General features: G+C 35.1%; 1 protein-coding gene across 3 annotated transcripts in view; it reads right to left on the bottom strand.

Moving 5' to 3' along the window:
• Positions 1-22783, bottom strand: part of SLK (STE20 like kinase) — a 47457-nt gene that overhangs the window by 19372 nt on the left and 5302 nt on the right. For all 3 annotated transcript variants that reach the window (XM_027647771.1, XM_027647769.1, XM_027647770.1), the window contains exons 2-6: positions 6880-7044; positions 4514-4562; positions 3609-3758; positions 1010-1082; positions 601-795 (exon numbers count right to left, since the gene is read on the bottom strand). In XM_027647771.1, the coding sequence (XP_027503572.1) occupies positions 601-795; positions 1010-1082; positions 3609-3758; positions 4514-4562; positions 6880-7044 (632 nt within the window). The remainder of the gene's footprint in view (positions 1-600; positions 796-1009; positions 1083-3608; positions 3759-4513; positions 4563-6879; positions 7045-22783) is intronic.

Here is a 22783-nt window from a genome sequence, read left to right as displayed (position 1 = left end):
CTGAAATATTCTTTTACTTTCCCATGAATCTACACTGCAACTCCAGGTTCTTCTACTGATTCAGGGAAAAACGAAGAGTACAGGAATGCCAAGACCAACGTGACACAAATACAACCTTTAAACTGTTTGCCCATTAATAGAAGAGTTCATTTTTTGTTTTGCATTTCAATACATCACATCTACTACACCACTAACTGAACCACATAAAGATATTAAATTGACCAACTAGATAATGCCTTTTAAAATATTTTCTTAGTATAAAAATGCTTTAGTCTGCTTTTACACAATCTTTTTTCAGATGGTCTTCAGATCTGTTACTGCATTTGTAAAAAGCTATTTCACATACATTTTAATGCAAAATCTGCATAGTACTTCTGTATAAAAGCTTCTATACAGAACTATGGCAAAAAGACCATAGTTCCAATTGTGTGAGCAGATTATATGTGTGTGTACACATGTACAAACATACACAGAATATAAAACCAGACCACAAAGTTCAACAAGGCTATGCTCACGAATATGAAGTTTAGCAAACAGATGACTTGGCATGCCTTGTAGTCAAAACCTACAAACTAGGAATGTTGTAAATGAAATACTAACCATTTTGAAGGCTGTGCTAACATGGGAGGATCAGATTTTGCAATTTTCAGAAGCACTCGCATGGGATTTAATTCATGATGAGGTGGCTCTATTTGAGCCATTTCTATTAAAGTAATGCCAAGAGACCAAATGTCAGCTTTATAATCATAAGGCCTGTCTTTAGAGGTCTCACACATTACTACTTCTGGAGCCATCCTGCAAAGAGAATAATGAAGTATTGGATTAGAAAATGCATTCTGATCCGTTCTGAGAACATTCTAAATACATACAGTCACTGAAGCATTTTAAGAAGCACATTCTACCCTCATTTAATATATTTACACAATATTTACCAAGCTTGTAATAATAAAATTAAAGGTAATATTAAGTTATTAGTTTTTACTAAAAGTCAGCAAAACAGTGCACTCACCAATATGGTGTACCAATAAAAGAGTCTCTTCTTTGTATTGTTCTTGTGTTTTTAGCTGATACTCCAAAATCCGCTTAAAGCAAACAGCAAAATACTATTAATGGAGTGGTGGAAAACATATTACATTTTTTATTTTACAATTGTCTTTTAAATGTTATATGTTCCAGAGCAAACATTGTGCAGTATTAAAACTTTAAAGTGAAATAAAAATATTGTGCTTTGATAGCAAAGTGCCAAGGTTTTAGAGCATTTCTAGTACAGGACCTTGATTAAAACTTATACTCCAGAAAGTAAAGCTACTGTTGGGCTGTGTGGGACAAGAACAATATATGTATTTACTACAGGAATAGCTGATTTAAATTATTTTAATTAGAAACTAGTTCCTTTAGCCTATGAAGTCGGTATTCATGACATTAATTCTCTCATTAATTCAACAACTCATTTAATTTTTAATTTCAGGACTCAAATTCTCATGAAGGAACATTTTTCCTTTATCTTAAAGGTTTCTTTTCATATGATTTTCACTTTACATCGAATAACGGAAAGCTTACATATCCACCTTTGATGTAATATCCAACCAAAACTCAACTTTATCTTTGCAATTACTTGTCTACAAAGCACTACATTTCTCACTTAAAAAAAAAATAATCTGAATATCTGTCGTATGCTTATTATAGATGTAATTTTGTTAATGAAGATCTAGAGATTAGAGCAAAGGGACAAAAATAGCCATATGTTGCCATCTTTAACCTGTACAAAATTGTTTGATGGGTTCAACACTTGAGAAGTCTAATTTTGTTCTGCAAAAAAAAAAAAATAAGGACTTTTGCAATGGTTCAAATGCAAAATCTGAAATCTTGAGGGACTAGAGATACTGAAATGACAAAACTTGAATCCTTATACAAATAAAATGCAATGAAGGAAATTTGTCATTTACGTATCTGTAAAACAAGGAATTACCCATTTCTGTGTATAGTAGAATCAAAATACAAATAATTTAAAAGCAGTAAAAATGCTCCTTCAAATGATGCTGTACACTTCTCAAAACTAAAGCAAATCTTTGCAAACCTGAATGTATCACTAAATGTAAGTGTGGCAGAAATCTCCCTGTGGTCTGAACTGTTAAGTAGTATCTTGACAGCCTGCAAGGTGCTGTGTATCAGCTAGGCTTGACAAAATCTTAAAATAGTTCCAAGCCTGTGTGAGGAGAAGCCAGGTCACGTGAGGAAATGAACAGAAACAAATGACTTTCTCTGACCATGAGACTCCTGCTATGATCTGTGGTTTCTTTTACAGCAGTACTAAGAATCTCAGATAGCAGTTCTATTACATTTAAAAATAAGGCCTATGACCCCCAGTCCATCACTAAATCTTCAGGGTTTGTAGAAAAGCTAAAGCAATAGTTACATGTACTTTGCAGATTAAAAGAAAGCCAGATGCAAGGAATATACGTACAAGCAACAGTCTTGAGCAAGGGGATTCATGCAAAAAGCACAGACACACTAAACTGATCAATATAACAAAGCAAGTTCTTAAACATTCTCAAGTTCTTAACAGAGATGATGCACTGAACCTTGCTGAGACTCTGCCATCAGTACGAATTAGGCAGTAGACATATTTCTGAATTTGGACATTCCTTGTTTACATTTACAAGGATTGTCCGTAGCAAGGCTGGGAGTTCAGAGCCCCAGTTCACTGTGCTAATATTCTGATTCCCCTTAGCTTTACCCTCTGTGTAACAGGCTTCCAAAGAAATACAACTAATCACACACACCATGCAGAGAGAAGGTTCTGAAACCTGAGTGTGAGCTGCAGTGTCATGGAACTATGCCATGGGTAGAGCCACTGTAAAGGCTGACAGCTTATACACATTTATCCCTGAAACAAAGTGGATCCAGATAATTCCTCTCCTTTCCTGGCTGAATGAAGGGATGCTATTCACCACCAGTAGTCCTTTGTCAGTTCTGTATGGAGGAATCCTCACGGATTCCCTATCAAATCAGAGTGAAAATGTGGATGACTGCTTAAATTCAGATTAAAAAACAGGAATCAACAATAGTAAACTCGTATTAATCTTCCTCCAGACTGTTCTGTCGTAATTTCAGTGTAAGAAACAATTGACCAAGACACAGAAACACTAAGATGAGTAATTAAGATAATGACTCCTCTCCAATAAAGGAAGAGACAACAGTACTAGGTACTGGTTTTTGGCGATAGTAAAGAATGCTCATTTTCCAAACTAACGACTTCAAAGGGAAGTTCTGATGTTACCATAGTAAAGGCAACTGTAAGTAAGAATGTTATACTAAGAAACAGTAGGAGTTGTGTCTGACTGTAGGCAACTTGGTGCAGATACTGACACGACTCCTACCCCTGCTGATTTTGGAGTGTGAAAGATGTGCCAAGTATCGTCAGGATATTTGCTCAAGCTTTTTCTTTTCTTGATAGTAGCAAACCACTTGCTTTTGAAAAACCCCTCATTGCTAGACTGGTATTTCAGTAGGTAAATAATGAACTCTGACAAACTGCAGCCTGAGGAAAACACAATTAAAAGACCATGCCAAGTTCTGGGAAAGTCTTTTATATGCAACATTCTTACCTAGTTTAATGTCTCCATCTAATGTGAAAAGAATATTGCCAGCCTTTAGATCTCTGTGGATGATCTTATTTTCATGCAAGTAGTTCAGTGCTTCCAGTGTCTGCCTGCACACCACTTTGATCTGGGGCTCTGTTAATGGCCTTTCAAGCTCTACAAGACAGAGACAGAAATAATCACAACATTTCTGCATTTTACGTTATGTGTTCATAGCAATCAGCATAGTAATATATGTGAAAATTAATTTATCTGACAGATTCTAAACATCACATGTCAGAAAAAAATTCTATCTTATAATACTCTCTCCTTTCAGAAAAAATTTCATGCCTTGAACCCAAATGCCTCTCCATTATCAATTATGCATACCCACCTCTCTGAACTGAGAAAAAACTCTATAGTTTAGAGATTGATTCTTCTGTGTGGTACACAGAGATGATAAAGACCAGATCCTTTACTTAAATGGTATTAGTATTCACCTAATTTGAGGAATAAGCATAGAAAAAAATCTAACTTGAAGGTAGATGCAATATAAAGAATTATTTCAACCTAACCTGGAAGGTGGCAGTGGAAGAGGAAAAATGAGGTCCTGAAAAGGGCTCATACAGACTATGTTACAACAACAGAAGCTTCATAAGCATTTGAAAACAACTCTTCACATTTACTCAAAGGATTGAAACAAAAATGTTGTTAGAAAGTAAACAAACACTTTAAAAATGAGAGAAAATAAATCTAACTTAAGAAATTACAATGTCCATAGATATAGGTGTAAATACCCACACGTTCAACACATAGAGCACACCAATTACAGAAATATTTGCATATCAAAACAACACTCATACGAAATTAGTCTTACAATATGTATTATCATTGTAAGGTGTTAAGTTTATTATTTGAAACAATTTATTTACCCAGCATGACTGCATCTACAGCTCCTCCTGCACAAAATTCGATCAGGATCTGTATTTAAACAAATAAAATACAGGAATTAGAAATTAAACAGTTACACTGAACTGAATCATCAATTAAGGGAGCATTACTGAGAGATCAGAGTTTCAGACTATTTTGCCTCTACAAATTACTTTACTAACCTGCAAAATATTGGTATTGTTACCCAGCTAAAAGTAGGGCTGTGATGCTCAAGCAAATTATTTGAAAAATACTTGGAGATCCTCAGACAAAAGTTTTAATCCAAATATAAACCAGCATAACAAAACATAATGAAACAGTCAGCTTAAACCTACTCCTTGTAATGTGATTTACATAATCCTTGCAAACTCATTTTTTGATTATTAAGCTCTACTTCTATACTATAATCTCCCTGACTGAAAAGTCCAAGAGCTAAATGATTTTCCATTAGCAGATGCTATCTCCTATATTGTTTCAGACAAGATGAAAATACAGAAAAATACTCTTAAAAGCTAAAGAAAATTACTAAATTCAGATGTTTACATTAATTTTCCTTCATTTTCATTCATGCCTACAATACATCAAGGCTTTTATCCCAGAATATACTAGAACAAGGCCATCTCCAGTTCTGAGCTGCATTTGAAACAAAAATAAACTGCAACTCTTTTGGAATACAAACTATGCTGACACAAAGGACAGAAAGTACATACACAAAGCAAAGAGAAGGTAGACAAAGGGAATGAGGAGAGCAAGAAAGAGGAAAGGTCATTCAAGATTGATACTCTACTCTTCTATATGTGTTTTGTCTTTGATTTGAACTTTAAATATTAAATTGTAATTTTCAGCCTGACAGATAACAAGTATTTCTTGTCAGACAGTCAATATTCTGGGAAATAATATCTTATTCTTTTTCTTTAGAGTAATTTTAAAATCAGAGTATTGTTGCCCATAAAAGAGGAAATCTCAAACTATACTTTATAGCATAAAACTTATAGATACACCACTTACGGCACATATTACTTCAAATTACTACGGCAATTAATCCCCACAACAATGACACCAACAAATTTATTTTAAAATGCAACTCTCTTTAAGGCCTTTAAACATTATTCCATTTACATGCTTCTACATGCCAAGCAAGTTAAGTGTGGGAAATTGTAAATAAGGAATTTATTTTCTAAATTTGCTGTTTGAGCTGACAAAGGTCTCTTTGATAAAGAAGTCATGTTTCCAAGTCCATAAAGCAACAGTGCATTATTTTACCTCCAACTATCATTCTTCTCTGTTTTCCCCTCCACTAAATTCTGTTTACTTACCACATCATTAAGCTTTCTCTTTGTTGCTTTCATACCCCTGCATTACACTGTAACCATGTAGCCACAACTTTTTCAAACTATTTACTCCTCTACCTTCATTCTGCCAGCAAAGCCTATCCACTCAGTTTCATATTCTGCCTCTATGCATCCTCGCTTTCATACTGAACTTTTTTATAGGATTTTTTTTCACTATTCCACTGTTTTATACAAAATCCTTTTAGTCTGCATTTAGATGACAAAGTTTTAAGCTTAGCAAAATAAATGTAAATGAGGAAATACTGTATTACACGTCCATCATTTTCATAGCTAAAGGATAAAGCTTATTCGTAAGACTCCAAAGAAAATTTTCTTTTATTTGTTTTAGGTATCTTTTTTAAGTATAAACTTTAAAAAAAACCCACACATGTATTCTTTGTACAATTCCAAAAGCACTTATAAATATTGCATTGGATCACCTAGAAGAAAAAACTGTATTGTTACAGCTAAAGCTATTCCAGTGAACACACAGGATACAGCAGAGGAGTGATGTGTAGTCATATGTATGCTCACCACACATCAAGGTTTAAACCTCAGGTTTAAGTAAATTAATTATGGTTCAAGTACTGGTAAATTGTCCTTCCTGGAAGTGCCAACAGATTCACTCATATCTAAAATACATACTTCACAGGCTGACCTTTTCAGCACATTATTTATTTTTCAGGTGTGGATTCTGAATCTCACTCTAAATTGTACTAATGTAATTAAAATCTGAGTCCTGCTGCTACAAATAAGCACTAATTAAGAACTCTCTCAATACACCAAAATGATCTGCTAATTGCCACATTTTAGATTCAAACCCCTGACCAAATGACTCAGTGTAGCACAATTTTACAGTGACTATTTCCTAAGTCATACTCACAATTTAAAAATTAGTTTTGAAACCGAGTAGTTATCCCAACATTGACAAGCCAGACAAAATGTGATTGACAAATGATTATTAATAAAGAAAAAACTGTAATTTCAATAACCTTTTGAAATAAGTAAAAAACACTTAGAGAAGGAAAAATACCTACCCACAGATTGTTTTCATAGTAGAAAGCATCTAGGAGCTTGACAATATTAGGATGATCACAGGATGCTAAAATATCAATCTCCACCATGTAATCTTCAAGTTCTTCTTCTGATTTAGTATCTATCACCTTTGCAGCAGCCAGAACTTTTGTTTCTTTGTTCTGAGCCTGTAAAAGAAAAGGCACAGCAAACATATATACATGAATTTCACCAGATAACTGGCACCAGCAAAAACCCCCACAAACAAACCAACCCTCTCCTGACAGTTCTGTGCTGTTTTCCTGCCTCTAGCTTCCTTCTCTACAAAAAGAGAACATCTGCATATTAAAGAGCAGATAAAATCTAGCAGAAAAAGGGCTTAATAACTTTTCCTAGGGTTGAGAAAGAATGAAAGACAAGAATGTAAAAATACTTAATTCTTGTCACACTCTTTAAACCATCATACAGTCAATAGCTTTAGGGTCACTACAGCTTGGTTCTCAGATGAAGTTTCGTGCTGCTCCCCAAAACACCATCTGTTAACATTTGGCAAGGAGTATGAAGTAGCCTCCACCTTCTGACAGTCCCCACCTTGTGGCAGCACCGCTGTTCCCAAAGCCACACAGAGAACCTGATCCTCGACCAGGAACCAGCAGGTTGCTCCTCTTCAGCCAGGGGCTGGTACGCAAGCCCCCAGGTTAAAGAGCTGCCAAGCCATCATTAGTTTGTCTGTGTTTTTTGCTCTCTTTGCTTCAGAAGTCTGGGAGGACTCCCACAGATGGGGCTCGTGGAAAGTGGAATGCTGGAAATGCTGCCAACCTCTACTTTATTACTTCTCACCCTAAGACGAGCGAGCTGGAATTCCTGCAGTGATACGGTCAACTACAGAACCAGTAAAACAAGGAAAGGGAAAACCAAACCATGGGAAAGAAACCCCCAAACATTTCTGCTAGGGATTTAAATATTCTTTGGCTTTTTTTTAAAACATAAGAAATGACAATCAGTTAGGGTGACTTATTGAAATAGTAAAACACTTCAGAAACCAGTAACTGCAAATACCACTTATTCAAAGAATATTGCTGAAAACTAATGCAGCAAAACTAGGCAAGGCAAGATTTTTTTTAATATGAGGGAGGTAAAGCAAATACTAAACACACAGCCTATATACATGTGCATACATATACGAAAACACAAAATTATATACAGTCTCTAATAATCCTCTTGCAAGTTATGCTTGAAAAAACACTAAATTCCAAGTTGCAGTAAAATAAGAAGGTATATTTTTCTCAAGCCATCATAAAAACACTACTTTGTCAGGGCATTTCCAGTGGTTATCTTATCTTTTGCCTCTGAATCGAACAAGTGTAGGACTGAAGTCTACACAGTAAAGGCCATGAAGCAAAGGCTTATGTTTACTCCACTGAGTTTTTGACATTCAAATGAAATTAAATGGCAAGGAGGGACACAGGCTCTCTCCAAAGCAGCAGAAGACAAGGACCTGCAGGGGCAATTCCAACTCCTGATGTGAAGTATCACAAGGTGGTTCATCCTGTCTCTGCTGGTACAGCTGATGCACGGGGCCCAAACCCACTTGAGATCATCCCAGGACAGAACACAGCGAGAATCCCGAAACCTGAGTTTTGTTACCCAATCTCTTCATACCAGTACCAGAAAAAAGTTGCTATCAGACAGCAAGTGAGAATCATTAAGAATGATTTCCAAAGTCTAAATATTATTACTTTCACAGTTATAAATAATTCTCTCAATGTGGCAAAAGATAATAAAATATTTAAAGATAAACATTTATAATAATATTCAGTAAAATAGCAGTAACAGCAAAACACACTTTTAAGCACAGTCCCAGCCGATCCATCTCATGTTGAGGGTAAAGGTTTTCTGTAACATTTCTTCTTATCTCAATATTCTTTCCAAAACAAAAAACAACCAATCTTCCCAACCTCAATATTTGCCCTCCCATGTTTAACAACAAAGATAAGGAATCTGTGTAACATTACTTGAAAACAAACTACGGAGAAATTTTCCAACACGCGTTCTAATAATAAAAAGGAAAAGGTCTGCTTAGTAACACAAACATCATTTGTTTTGGTTTCATGCTTTACAGCAAGAATCAAAGACCAACCTTCCTATTCTAGAGCTGCACTCTAAATTAAACATGAAAAGTGAAACAGATGTCTGATCAAAACAGAAACAGACTTGCTGGTTTTACCTGTGCAGAAAAATGGGCTTTAAAGCACCTTTCTAAAGAATTCAAATTTTAACTGTAAATGTACTTTTTTGAAACATGCATGGACACTCTTCACTGTACCTTAAAGAAGTGTATTTAAAATAAAAAAAATCCAAAAATCATTTTTACACAAATCTGCTTGCAAACTATAGAATGGTAACAATATTTTGCTTAAATAGAACTATCTACCTCGGGTATCAATAAGAGATGTTACTGCTTTCTGATTCTGTTCCACCTCTGAGTGAGACAGGTGTTGATAAGTTCACCTCCATGATTACACCCTCGGGAGTTCGCTGCATTTACAGCACCTATTGCTTTTTTCTATTGACTCAACACTTTGTATTTTGATTTTTCCCAGATCCTTTCACTTGAAGTAACTAAAAATCTGCTTTGAATAAGTTTCTATCATTTCCTCCTTGCGGTAGCTCTATTAAAACACCTCATTACAAAACAGAAGTTATAAGAGACAATATGATTATCTTTATGAGCATCTCAACAACTATAAACAAAACAAATGGTTGCCTTTGTTCTGACTTAAGATAGTAAAATTCTGTAGGTCTATATCCAGACTTTTTTCCTGTTTTTAAAAGGAAAAAGCTTAAGAAGCAGCATATTTCCACTGGGTATTTCTGAGGACTGATAAAACATTACATCTGAAAAGAAATTATCTACTTTAAAGTTCTTCTTGAATAAGACAATATTCATCTCCACCCCACAATGCACTCAGTAATAAATACTCATCTATGTGACTTGCTGCAAGAAGCACGTAAGAAATACGTTCTTTTGAACTGTGTAGGAAAGGATTTTACTGATCATGCATAAGATTTATGACTCACTGTACTATGGGGAAAAAAAACCTCTTTGGATTAAGAGGAACAAAAAGCATTTACAGCTTTGTGTGGGCATGTTTGTTTTTTCTATACTTAGGCTCAAGTCTTTCTTCTGCCACAAAACATTCTCCAAAGGTCAGAGCAGGAGCAAAAATGATTGTGTAGATGCAGCCTTGATTTGCATATTCTCATTTTGCATTTGGCTACACCACCATTTAAAGTCAACCTGCCATTCATGTCACAGGACATATTTTGGAAGGGCAGATCCTCTAAGTAGCTGCAGTTTCCTCCTGTATTTAAGCTCTCAACTACCAACTCAAGTTATTGCAAATGCTCTGCTTAAAATACATTTGATTCTGCTTCTATGATAGACTATTTAAGCTTCAGTCCCATGCTAAGAAATCTAAACTGGCATTTTCAGTGGTTATGTGGAGACAAGGAAGAAAGGAGGGGAAAGATTCATTAACAAAATTCGATCTTTCCAAAAGATACATACATAATGGATGAAAACTGAAGTGGAATAACTCATTCCCTCAAGATGTGACTAATACAATATGACATGGATATTATTAACTACTATATGCAACTATACATAAATACTGCAATCCTTTCACCAAAACTTCTATTTGGATTATTATTTAAGGTTACTGCAGCAAACATTTTTAACTTACAGAGTGAGAGAATGTTACAGCATGGTTCCTGCAATGGATGGTACAGTCTCATTAGCAGACCATGCACAGAAAAACACACTTTGATCAGGATGGATTACAGGTTTGTATAGAATAAATGATCTCTAAAATTAGAACTCGCAAATTAATTTCTCTCTGAACCTAAATCCCTCACACTAAAATGGCAATGCACATCTAATCCACAAAAATGTAAAAATATGAAAATGTCTCAGCACAAGAAAGACGAATAACCATTCTACAGAAAACCAGAACCTGCAACTATGTGGAATTAGTAACTCCTCCCTAATAATCCTGGATTTTTGCACAGTATCATATAACTAAATAGAAGATCTAGGGGCAGAAGCTTTGTGAGGAGACTGAGAGCACAATATTAAAAGGCAGGTTTACTATCTGGGCACTTGGCCAAGAAGTTGCATATTCCCAGCCTTGGACAGCAGGGAGAGCAGAGCCACCGCTCCCGAGTAATAGGATTACAGCTCAGAGATAACTAGTAGCCTTTCATCTTCAGATGACCAATATGAAGTTTCAGCCTTGGTTGGGAGGGGCTGTTTCAGTTTCTTACTGTCAGTAAATGTTTCCTTCCCAACTGTGCAGCTCCTCTCCTGCAATGCAGCTTTAAAAAATTAAACACTATTTTACAACTGAAAAAAAGCTAAGCATGTCCTTCGCCTATTGTTCAGCCAACCAGAAAGAAAACTGAGATATGAGACAGAAAATTGTTCATCACCCTTCTTCCTGATGCCCGATCTCTTGTGAGATGTTATATAACCCCATGTTCTGCAAGCAGCAAAACAAATCAATTAAGAAGCTTTTCCTTTCTGACTCATTCTTCTTAACAAAACTGTAGTCATAATCATAGACCATCAAAGTTGTCAGAAAGTGAAAAATACGCCCATCCCTATTCAACAAAAGATGTTTTCCCACATAAAAAGCTCCACTTTTGTATAAACTTGGGATTGTCAGATCTAGTTCCATATAAGCTTTCTGATGGTGCCTGAGTAATCAGTATGGAAAAAATGCCCCTGTACAATGCCAAGGCAAAAGCTGTTTCTCTGAGCTATCACAAAGCAGTGATCTCAGTCTTAAACATATGAATCAAGAAAAAAAATTGCTGTAATTTTAGATTTTAACAGCTTTATCAAATAAAAATGTAAGAAGTAGCATGGCCTACTGGAACCACTACACTGGACTTTGTTTTGTATCAGTTTACTATACTATATTTAACATTGTCCTGTGCATTTTAAAACTAAAAAACCCTGCAAGATGGACCAGCATCAAGTGTTCAAAATTATTTTCAAAACCATGGAAAGGTGTTCTTCACTAGTGAATTTTATAAAAAAAAATCTACCTTGACTAGTCAGATAAAAGAAAGCATTAATTCTAACATCAAACATGGAGAAATGTAATCAAAAATACCAGTTTGAATTGAAGAGCAAATAGAATCTTTTGCAATATTAAACGACATTAAATTTTAACAATAAATGACAAGTTCAGCCAATGAAGAAGATGCCAATCTTCACAGATTTCTGGCAATTAAGATGAGCCAGTCATTTCAAAGAAGCTGTGTTATGTTGCACCAGTCTTCACCGCATAATGTTTGAAAACGTAATAAAATGAAAAAAAAAAAGATAGAGTTTCAATTTTTTGTTTAATTATAGATATGGCTCGTTCCAGGAATTAAAAACCAGTTAACCTCAGTTATACATGCTAAAACTTGTCAAAACGACTGTTACAGAACACTTACTCAAAAGGATAGTATCTCCCAAAGAAGATACAGCTGATCAGCCAAAAATTTTCCCTGCCTGTGCAATGTATCATAGTTACCTACCATACAGTTTCTTCTACTTAAAAAGAAGTTAATTAAATTCAGTTTCCCTGTTTAATGCCAGGGGAAAAAAAACCTGAAATAGAAGTGCAGATAAAAGTGCCTCTATTTCCTACAAGCAAATGCTGTTCCTTACAAAGTGGATGCCAGGGTTCAACCCCGACTGCTGAAGCATCTTTATGATCCTGTGGTCTGGTGCTGCCTTTGTGGCTGTGCTCGTTTTGGAGCTGTTTCCATGACAACTTCACTCTTTTAATATTATCCTTGTACTTCGTACTCATTGTGGTTCTTCTGCTTCCTCCACAGTTGGTTTCTGAGGATTCCACAAGTTATTTCTGGGAGGGGTATGGAATATAATTTTGATGTTTAACCTCATGTTTCCCTTTAAGCATTCTCGTTAATTCTGTGGTATTTTGTACACTAGTTAAGCAGAGCTTCCATCCTGATTCATGCATTGTGCCACTGAAATCAGAAAGAATATTTATATGCATATTTGAAAAGTACCTGCACTGAATTGGCAAATATGGGCAAAATAACAGAAACAGTCCTGTAGAGGAAACTTAACAAAGAGATTATATCAGACTTCAGCATAATTTTTATTTAAGTAAATACATTTAAAAAACAGAATAAAAAATAAGAAAAAGCCTGCTAAACACTGGCAAGAAAAATTTCCAAAATATTCTTTGCTGTTTTATATAAACACCACATTCTTATTTTCCCTTCTCTTGCTGCAAGATGACTTTCATAAAAGCAACAGGGAAAATCAGCTGACAATATTGGGAAAACATTTGTAACTAAGGCATTAGGTGGTAGAGTGTAAGTGCAAAGGACTGGTATTTTTTTCCTATACTCTGTTATAATAACTGTACATACTACTTGGGAAAGCACCATTAAAATACACAATTCTGCACTGCAACCAACTCCTAAACTCGAGAAGGGGGAGGTGTGACAAATTGAGATTTATCCCTGCAGTGCTAAGCTGCTTTGCCACTATCTTTCATCTGCAGAGGACACTAACAGTTGCTGGCAGAGGTTTCCTCAGTTTTATCCAGCACCAGACAATATCAGCCCCAAACTAACTTTCAACTTCCCAGAAAGGATAGTAACCCAGTCTATCTTCATCTTTGATTACAAACATCCTACAGTCATTAGGAAAAAAACAACATAATGCTTAATGCTTACTAATTTTCGTGACTACAGTTTAAAATTCAGTCTTTATTCCAGCAATAAACACACCTTTATTCCAAATGACACAAATAAATGCTTCCAAGAAACAACGTGATCAAGAAGTAGATTTTATTCAAACCACAATTTCTAACTTTAGCTGTTCACTAGAAGTTTTAAGATAAAGAACAGGTCAGAGTTGAAGCTGTGTACAGAGTGCTGGTTTTTTCAGAAAATTATCCCTGTGCCAGGTTGAGCTGAGAATTTTATTACTTGCTTATGACAATTTTATGATTTGCTTGAACACAGGACTTAAGAAACCTCTGATTCCTTTACCTGGGACGATTCTGTTATAATCTTACTTCTAGTCGTTCAACACCTGTAACAAGCTTTAGTTTACCTGAGCTCAGAGCCAACGTTACTCCTGCTAACCTCTTCTCCCAGGGAGGCACTTGAAGCTGTAAAAGCCAACTCTGGAGCTTTCTGCAAACAGCTGCACCACTGAGTCTTTCAGCTCCATGTAGCACACAGTCACTTTGTTTACTCACACTTTACTGACTAGTGTACAGTCACAGATGTACATGTATCAACCTAGAATACTCTTTTTTTTTTTTTTTTTTTTTAAATAAAGTGGTGAGGTCAACCCACAGTTCCTCCTTACCCTGTTCCTCGGAGTTAAGTTACAAAATAAGACTAGGATCTGCTCTGCCCAGAGCCTTTAGCCAGATCAGATGGAAGATGGTTACAGCTGTTTGCTGACCCAGCACAGCTATTCATTATAACAAAACAACAAACAGAACAGTGCATCTGACTTGAGCACAGAAAATTCTGTCCTTCCTAACTGGATATGAGCAAGTCAACAAAATAATAAAGAAAGAAAAATGACAATTTCTTTGGACTTTAAGAACCCTTCAATAAAGGCCTTCTGACATGTTACTAGGGAAACTACATAGTCATAGAAATGCAATGTGGCACAGTAATCAAGTAAAAAAACTTGCTGTCAGAAAAGTAAAGAATATTACTAAAAGCTCTACATTTCATAGAGCAGAAGAAAGACATTTAAAGACCTGCACTAAGACTATTTTATGTATTTATTGCAGAAGATGATGGGCTATAACAGATGTAACTTAACTGTTTAAGTGTAAACATCTTACTAGCTCAAAAATATGGGTAGTTTGAGAAAAAGTTCTGTATAATTTGATCCTGCAATGTGAGCCATATTCAAATCTTGCAATAAGCACAGCTAAATAGCCAGAGGGGAAAGATTAAATTAAACAAAATGAAGTATTATCACCCTGTTTTGTTCTTTGTCCTTCTAAAATGAACAATAAATACAGTACAGTTCATATATTTTAAGGGAAAAATATAAACTACACAGGCAGTTTAAGATTCAGCGTTTTGCAAAAAGATACAGTTGTAGCAGAGGGAAAGGAAATGTGACTACATCAATACCACATTAAAATTGGCAACAGTTCTTGCAAAACTATCAAAGCACATATTCTGTTGCTCCATACATGCTCTAGTCTGCTAAGATGAAACTTCCTCTATTTCTGAAGGAACAAAAGACAGAAGTAGAGTAGCTTCAGACAGTTTTAATTAAAAAAGCTGTACATCATCATTTCTCACTTATAAGTAAAATTGTTACAGAAACTAATCCATATTCTCTTTACGGTATTAATGAATTTTAAAAAGAACATAAAATTCAGAATTCTAGAGGGAAGTCATTGCTTCCTTATGTGCATATCTTTAAAACAATCTAACAGAAACCAACTGCAAAGACAGCAGCAACAACAAAGAAATCAATACAGTTAAGCCAGAATCATTCAGCACCCTTTTAACCAGTTATTTTCAAGTCAGTCCTACAATTAACTTTATTAATTACAAAATACACTCTGCTGGTGTAGGCTGTTTAATGCCTGTACAGTCTGTGACTTGCCAATAGTTTTCCTGTGTTTTAAGTCGTGACCCTAAAGCTCCGTACAACCCCACAAACACAAAATGAAATCTCCGACGTGCAAGTTCGAAAGGTGCCTCACACAATTTACAATGACCTGGATATCTTTGTGCTGCAAGTGTGACATCTCAGGAGATGAGGAAGAGCCATCTGAATACACATTTAGTATTCAATGACAATTGGTTATTCAAGTACCATAAAAATAGGTCTTGGGTTCTGTATGTGAACTTCATTCATATTCAGCACAGTAGTGGAACACTTGCTTCTGATGTTTCCTACCAGATTAACTGTTTGGCTTGTTTTAATTGTTAAATTTGAACAACTAACCAATTATGAAAACCAACTACTTTGAGAAACTATATGAATGCAAATCCTATTACTTATCAGCAGATTTCAAAAGAAGTTTTAATATAAAAGCATACTGATGATGCTAGTCTTTTTCAAATTCTGATGTTTTATGCACTGGCTGTTTGACATTTTACTGATTAATGTAATTCATACAGAATTTACCTAGAATGCTACTGATAAACACAAATAGCCATGGGAATAATTGCATTATTTGATAAAATTATTAAAAACAAATCCAGATAAACCCTTCAACTCTTTGAAGAGCTTGATGCACAAAATATGCAAAGGAAAAACAATTGCTTTACTCAGATATTTGCAACCAATGAACTTGTGAGCTTCTATCACTAAAAGATTTTTATGCAACATTAGAACATTGTTCTTCCCCTGACAGAACTGTTAAGTGTCATGATAACATTAAGCAGTTAAATACACAAGATGTTCAGGAGGAAGTTCTGTTCTTGCCTCCTAACAGTGTGGAAATGTTACTTTGAATGGAATTATGAAAGGTTTATTTTGCCCATGTACCCAAGAAATGATGTTGCATGGCTCTTAAGGGGAGGTTCTCATCAAGAGAAAACTACTTCATCTCTTTCTTCTACTCCTCCCTCTCTCAAGTTTATTTTTTTTATTTATTTATTATTAGATTGAAGGTTTTTTGAAGCAGAGGACTATCTTTTGCTGTGTATTTGTACAGTGAGAGGGAATGCAGAATTCCATTCCTTTTGGAAAATTATCAAAGCCATTTCTTGCTTCAAAACACTCTGTTCACTCTGAAATTCAATTCAGTTTCTGTACTTTCCTCATACAAGGCAGATTTAGTGGCAAATAAGAAGTCCTATAAAATTTTCATTCTTTTCTGGCAGTTATGTAGCACACTTAAAGTAGAAAAGAGAATCATCACCTGAAATAAAATTGGGAACAGAGGTTTTTAGTAAATTTCCAGTTAAAAATATGTCTACATAACACAGTTATCCTAGCATGGATGCCAGTGATGCAGAGGGACAGAACTACTGCCTGATAACACCAACAGCAGCATTTAGCAAAACTACCATTTGCTAACAGCAAGTGGCTCATGCAACAGGAGTAACTGGATTTTTTATTTTGTCCTGAGAAAAACCATTCACCTGACATACCTTAACAACCTCAGAATATCGACATGTCACCCTGGTGCTTCCCTTTTATTGCTGTTTAAGCCAATGCTGACACTGTCCCATCAATTTTCCCCTACATTAGCAGTGTCGCTTGTCTGGCTCTCTCGTGAGCTGGTCTGGGTAGCCAAGAAGATTACATGTACAATCAGCTTTTGTGTGGCTTAGTTCCTTGAACCAGATCAACATGAGGTTGGCAAGAACCAAGCTTGTCACAAGGAAGGAGGTGGGAATGAGAGTACACTGCCAGAATTTTTGCTGCATTGACTTGCATCTTCAGAAACTGTTGTGGAAAACAGTCACAGTAAAGACCCCAACACTCATCATTCCAAAGCCACTTCTGTACTTACTAAAGTTGTTAAAATGCACCACTTTGAGAAGATGTGCTGTTGACTTTCACTTATTATCACAGTTCCATACTGTTTTAGTGCTTTTCAGAGATTCAAAAGAACCTTCTTCATATTGCACTGGCTCAAAGGTGAGGTCCCAAAACAGCATCAATAAACATTGAAACAGGAGAGGTAACAAGTCAGTACACTAGTTCATTTTTATATTTCACTTTTAAACGCTAGGGGCAAGTATGGGCTTTTAGTTTGTTTTTATTTAAGGGTAACAGGTAAAATTGACAACTTATTGGGTTATTAAGCTGATCAGAACATCTATGCTTGCTACCAAGACACAGCTTAAAATTCCTGCTACAGCCAAAAGCAAAGTTGACATTTTCAGGTACACCAGTTATGCCAGGCAGTAGGAAACACTTGACACTACTCTTATTTAAGCAGGGTTTTTACAGCTTTCAGACTTGCCACCACGGAGAGAGGAAAAATAGCAGACAGGTTACTCATAAACTAAGTTAGTACATCCCCACTACTAGCCAAAACGAGTTGGAAGGGGTGAAAGAGTAAAAAAGCTTGGCTTAACTCAGAGTACCCATTTCACCACATTATTGGGATGATTTGTTTTGAGGATAATCCCTCTACAAACCCTTCTGACCGTATTTCCCAGTGATGATCACAGTTCACAGTGTAATGGAGCTGCACAGACCCGTGGTTCTGACCCATGACTATCCAGCAATGAAAAACAGAACAGTTTGAATAGTGAACTGAAAGATTTGTGCATCCACAGAAGCTGAGCAAGTAAGAGAATGAGAGGGCCAATTAAAATTATTAAAGGGTCAAGTAGTTGTCTTATAAAAAGCAGACTAAAAAGGTTGGGCCTCTTCAATTAAAACAGGAAAAGCTGAAGGTGGGGCAGGAACATGACTGAACTTTACAAAATTAAAAAAGGCAGAACATGAATTGAATAAATCCTGATTGAGACAATGGTTGTAAAAGAGAAGAGAGTTTACTGCAACATTCTAATTTTTGCTGAAGCAGTCAATTAACATTTCTCCATTAAGGTTTCACTGCCTTTTGATTACAAAAGTATTATCTCTTTTCTTGGGAAAATATTGCTTAGAAATACAAGTGAAAAGTCATCTTCCATACAGTGAAATGTAGACGTGTGTTAGAGAAAAGCTTTGGGTTTACAGCATAAATCTGTTTCTGGAGAACCATTACCTACAGGATAAAGACAGAATAAAACCCAACACAAAAAGTCTTGCCAAGTTATTATGTTATCATTAACAAAGTTACAGTAACTTCCCTCAGAACACTGTTTCTGAATCATGGCTATGATTAAACATTTCTAGAGAAAAAAAAAGCCAGTTCCTTAAAGTCCTCCTTAAACAAAAAAATCTCAGATCTAAAATGTTATTAACAAAGATATGAAGAAAATAAAGGGACAGTCTTCTCCCAGTTCATTATGAAGTGAGATGGATTAAAATATGATTCTGCCTTAGGATGGGGATTCACACTGCTTCCATACCAAGTAAACCAACTCTGATGTAGACACAACTTCAGTTCTAGAGCAATGGTTCCCCCAAAAAACTTCACCATGTTCACCCACTCGTTTTGAAGAACTGTATTAATGTAACCTCAGAACAATTCTTTCTGAAAACAATGAAGTTTATTTACTCATCATGGCCTCCTTCAGTTTCAGATTTTCTGAAACAACTAAGAGGCTAATTTTCAAGACTGACACTTTATGGTAACAGTCATTTAGTCCTCCACAGTAAGGACAGATTTAGCACATTTTAAATGCTAATCAGTAAATTGATTTGGTTATTTTTCACTTCTTCATATTGTTCTCCATAGAAAATTCAATGAAATTTAAAAATTGTATCATAGAACAGCATTGTTCAGGTAATCAGAACATTCTTAAAGCTACATTTTGTGTGGAACTTGATTCCAGCATGAATCTATGCATGAGCAATTTCTCGCTCTAGGCTACAGGTAATTACCTAAATAGAAAATGGCTCAAAAATACAAACATAGCAACGTAAAGGGGAAATACTTTGTGTCTTTTTCTTAGATTCCAAATCACCATTCATGCTTTGCTGCTTTACATTAACCTCTCTCTATATATACACATGCAATCCCACAGAATACTGAAAACCAGTCTTAATCCAAAAGAGTAAAAATACCCAAGGAAAATCTATAACTTTAATATTGTTACCTGCTTTTACATACATTTAGAATTCCTTAAGGAAGCTTTATGTCTTCCTAAAAATCAAATACAATAGTTTAAGTAGGTGAATTAAATATACAAAGAATCTTACATTACTGTTTTGTTGTGGTTATTTTTTGCTGTAGGTAAATCTGCTGCATGTATTTTGGTTGGCTTGTATCATGAATATGGAGCATATTCAACAGAAAATTTGAAATGCCAGTGGAAAATTAACATTTACAGTAAAGCCTTAATTTTTTTGGAAGTATGAATTCCATTACAGAGTAGTTTGAGGTAGCCTACTAGCTTTTATTGAATATAACTTAGCCAATTTTTATTGCCTGACATTGTACAAACATATTCTGCAAGTACTGGGTCTTCTTTCTCTCTAAAAAAATTCTTTCCTATTTGTGAGTGGAAAAAAATGTGTTCCCACATAACATATTTGAGACATATCTGACAGTTCAAATTTCTTTCAAGCATTCCATACTGTAATCATGTTATAAAGTCATTAAAAATGAATTACAGGGGGTGAAAATATGTATTTTATACGGTTGTGGAGAAAATTATAAAACATCATTCTTTTTTTAATCTGTACAATTAATTCAATCTGCTTTCTGAGCTATTAATTCAGTCTGCTCTGTTTTCTAACTGTCAATTTCATGGCTTTTCCATCACTAAACATGGAAAACTGGAACAATCCAAACAGTATCAAAAGAAAAGACAGCACAAGCATTATATTTGAGTAATGTGGCTGCTACTGTAAAATAAGACAATAGGCAAAAGAGGTGAGACACCATGAATGTCAACTCTGTGTATAATCTGAATATAATTAAAGGTTATTGGGGGAGCACAAAGAAACAAAGACCGAAAAAATATTTATAAATGACACTTCAGCCACCAGGGTCTTGAGGAATGTATTTAAGATCTCAAATCAGAGGATTTAATTACAGGCTCCTCTTTTGCACAGACACAACTGTCATTGAAGGAGAATGATGTTTACGACCTTACGAGATTCTCAAAACATGGCTCATGGCCCATGAAACATGGAATTCATAACTGCATTCAATTTAAACAAAAGGCATAAAGAAAAAAAAAAAAAAAGAAAAATACCAAACTAGGGATTGGGATTGTGGCATTTGCAAATACCAACCCAACAAATCATTTCTTCAATATTGTTTATGGAGTGGTCAAAACTGGAATTTGAGTCTCCACCAAAATAAAATTTTGAACTACTGCTCTGCAACAACAGCATGTATTACTACTTGGAGGATTGTAGTACTGTAGGACTACTTCCCTGCCAAAGATTAAACTCAAAAGGTTTAACCACATTGCCTTCAAAACCTTAAAAACAAACAAACAAAACAACAGAACCCACAAAACAACAACAAAACAAAATCCAAAACAAAATAGTGCCTTCAGATTTTTTGTTAGCTCCTATATCAGAATTATTTAATTAAATAGACTGCATGTGACTTCAGATATGAAGAATTATTTCACTAAGTCAGAACAGCTTAAAGAAGCTTCACTCTGACATCTATTTGACACTAAACAGTCACATTTAGCTTATATCTGAAAACCAAATTTTTACTCTCCAGACAAGAAAGCACAGTCCAAATAAAAAATATGATACATCAGATGACATGAAAAAACCAAAAGGGAACTTTCATAAATATAAATAAAATCAAATAATGATTTCCTATTTACCTAGAGATTTAAACAATTTATGTAACTATGCTCACACCTTGGAAAAGATGACTGCCTTACCAAGGAATGATCATGAGCATTCTATATTTATCCTCCACAAACTTATCTGCAGTTTTAATTCCAAATGCAACAGACAGACAATACATTACTCATAAGTTAAGTATTGTAATGCTGATTTTCAGCCAAGTGATGTAAATATGTCCAAAAAGTGAGACATATGTGTTCTTCTTTCCAATATTTCCTTGTTACAGACAAAAGGGAAAGGAGATACTGCCTTCTACAAGTAGCCATTTAAATAAAGAAATTTATCTCTGTTTACAATTTACAGATGACTTTCTTGCACTACAGTTTCCTCAGAAAAAGTAGCTGGAGTGACAATAGGTGTAAAGAGCTCTGCAAAGCTTTACCCTTGACACATTTCCCAGGGTTTAAAACAGTGATACTGACTTTTCCTTATCTGGTATCTTCTAATCAGGCTAAAACTGCAAGAGTGCGAAAATAAAGATAACATTGTAGAGCAACTTACCAAGCTGACCAGCAAGATTAAAATCGTTTGTCTTCTATGAACTGTCATGCATCTTTTTTCACCTAGACAATACACAGCAGCCCTAAAGTATGCAGGCTACTGTTACAAAGCTCGATGTTCTTAGCAAACTTTAGGTAAAGTTTTAGTTCATTCTACTTGGACTAAATATTTAAAATTTAATATTATCACCTTATACATTATTCTCTTGAGAGTAAATCAACTCTCATATCTCCTCTATCTACTAATGCCTCTATGGTTAAACAAAGCAACATGGCATTTAAGAGAATATTATTAATTCAGATCTCCTGAGTGCAACTGCTCCAGTTTAATGAGAGGTCAACTTATATAGTCAATTATGAATGAAAAATAGATTACAAGAAAACATATTTAGTATAGCAAACAGTTTTAATCAAAACTGCCAATAGTTCTGCACTATTGATTCATTCTTATGTATTGAAATTCAGCTTAGGACATTCTCACTTTCTGTTTCTTTCCAGGTCTAGGATCATAGCAGAGTCACACATGAAACTTCCAGTTCATGAAACACAGTATTTGCCTGGCAATTTTCAAACATGAATTTATATTCCAATTAGTACCAAACATACAGGACTTCAGACAAACTCAAGCAACATCTTTCACTGGGAACTGTATCATTTATACAGGAATGTTTGCCAAGCTCCAACATCTCTAACAAATTCTTCTGAAGAATTCGTGGAACTAATGACAGCACACAAGTCAGAAGATAAAGAGTAGAAAAAAATCAGCCTATCTGTGCTCCAAGCTTAGATATTAAGTAAGTGGTCAAAATCTATTTCTGTGAGTCTTTAAGTTACAAATGTAAAAGCTATTCAGCCTAGGAAGCAGCACAATATATCACTGTCAGTCAGGTAACTTCAAGTTGCAATATCCAACTGCAGGAATTTAGAACAATGTACTGTAAGGCC

The sequence above is a fragment of the Corapipo altera genome, unplaced genomic scaffold (genome assembly GCF_003945725.1).
Source record: "Corapipo altera isolate COAL_440 unplaced genomic scaffold, ASM394572v1 56, whole genome shotgun sequence".
Classification (NCBI taxonomy): Eukaryota; Metazoa; Chordata; class Aves; order Passeriformes; family Pipridae; genus Corapipo; species Corapipo altera.
The sequence above is the reverse complement of the archived record's forward strand: the minus strand, read 5'-3'. Positions and strand labels throughout refer to the sequence as shown.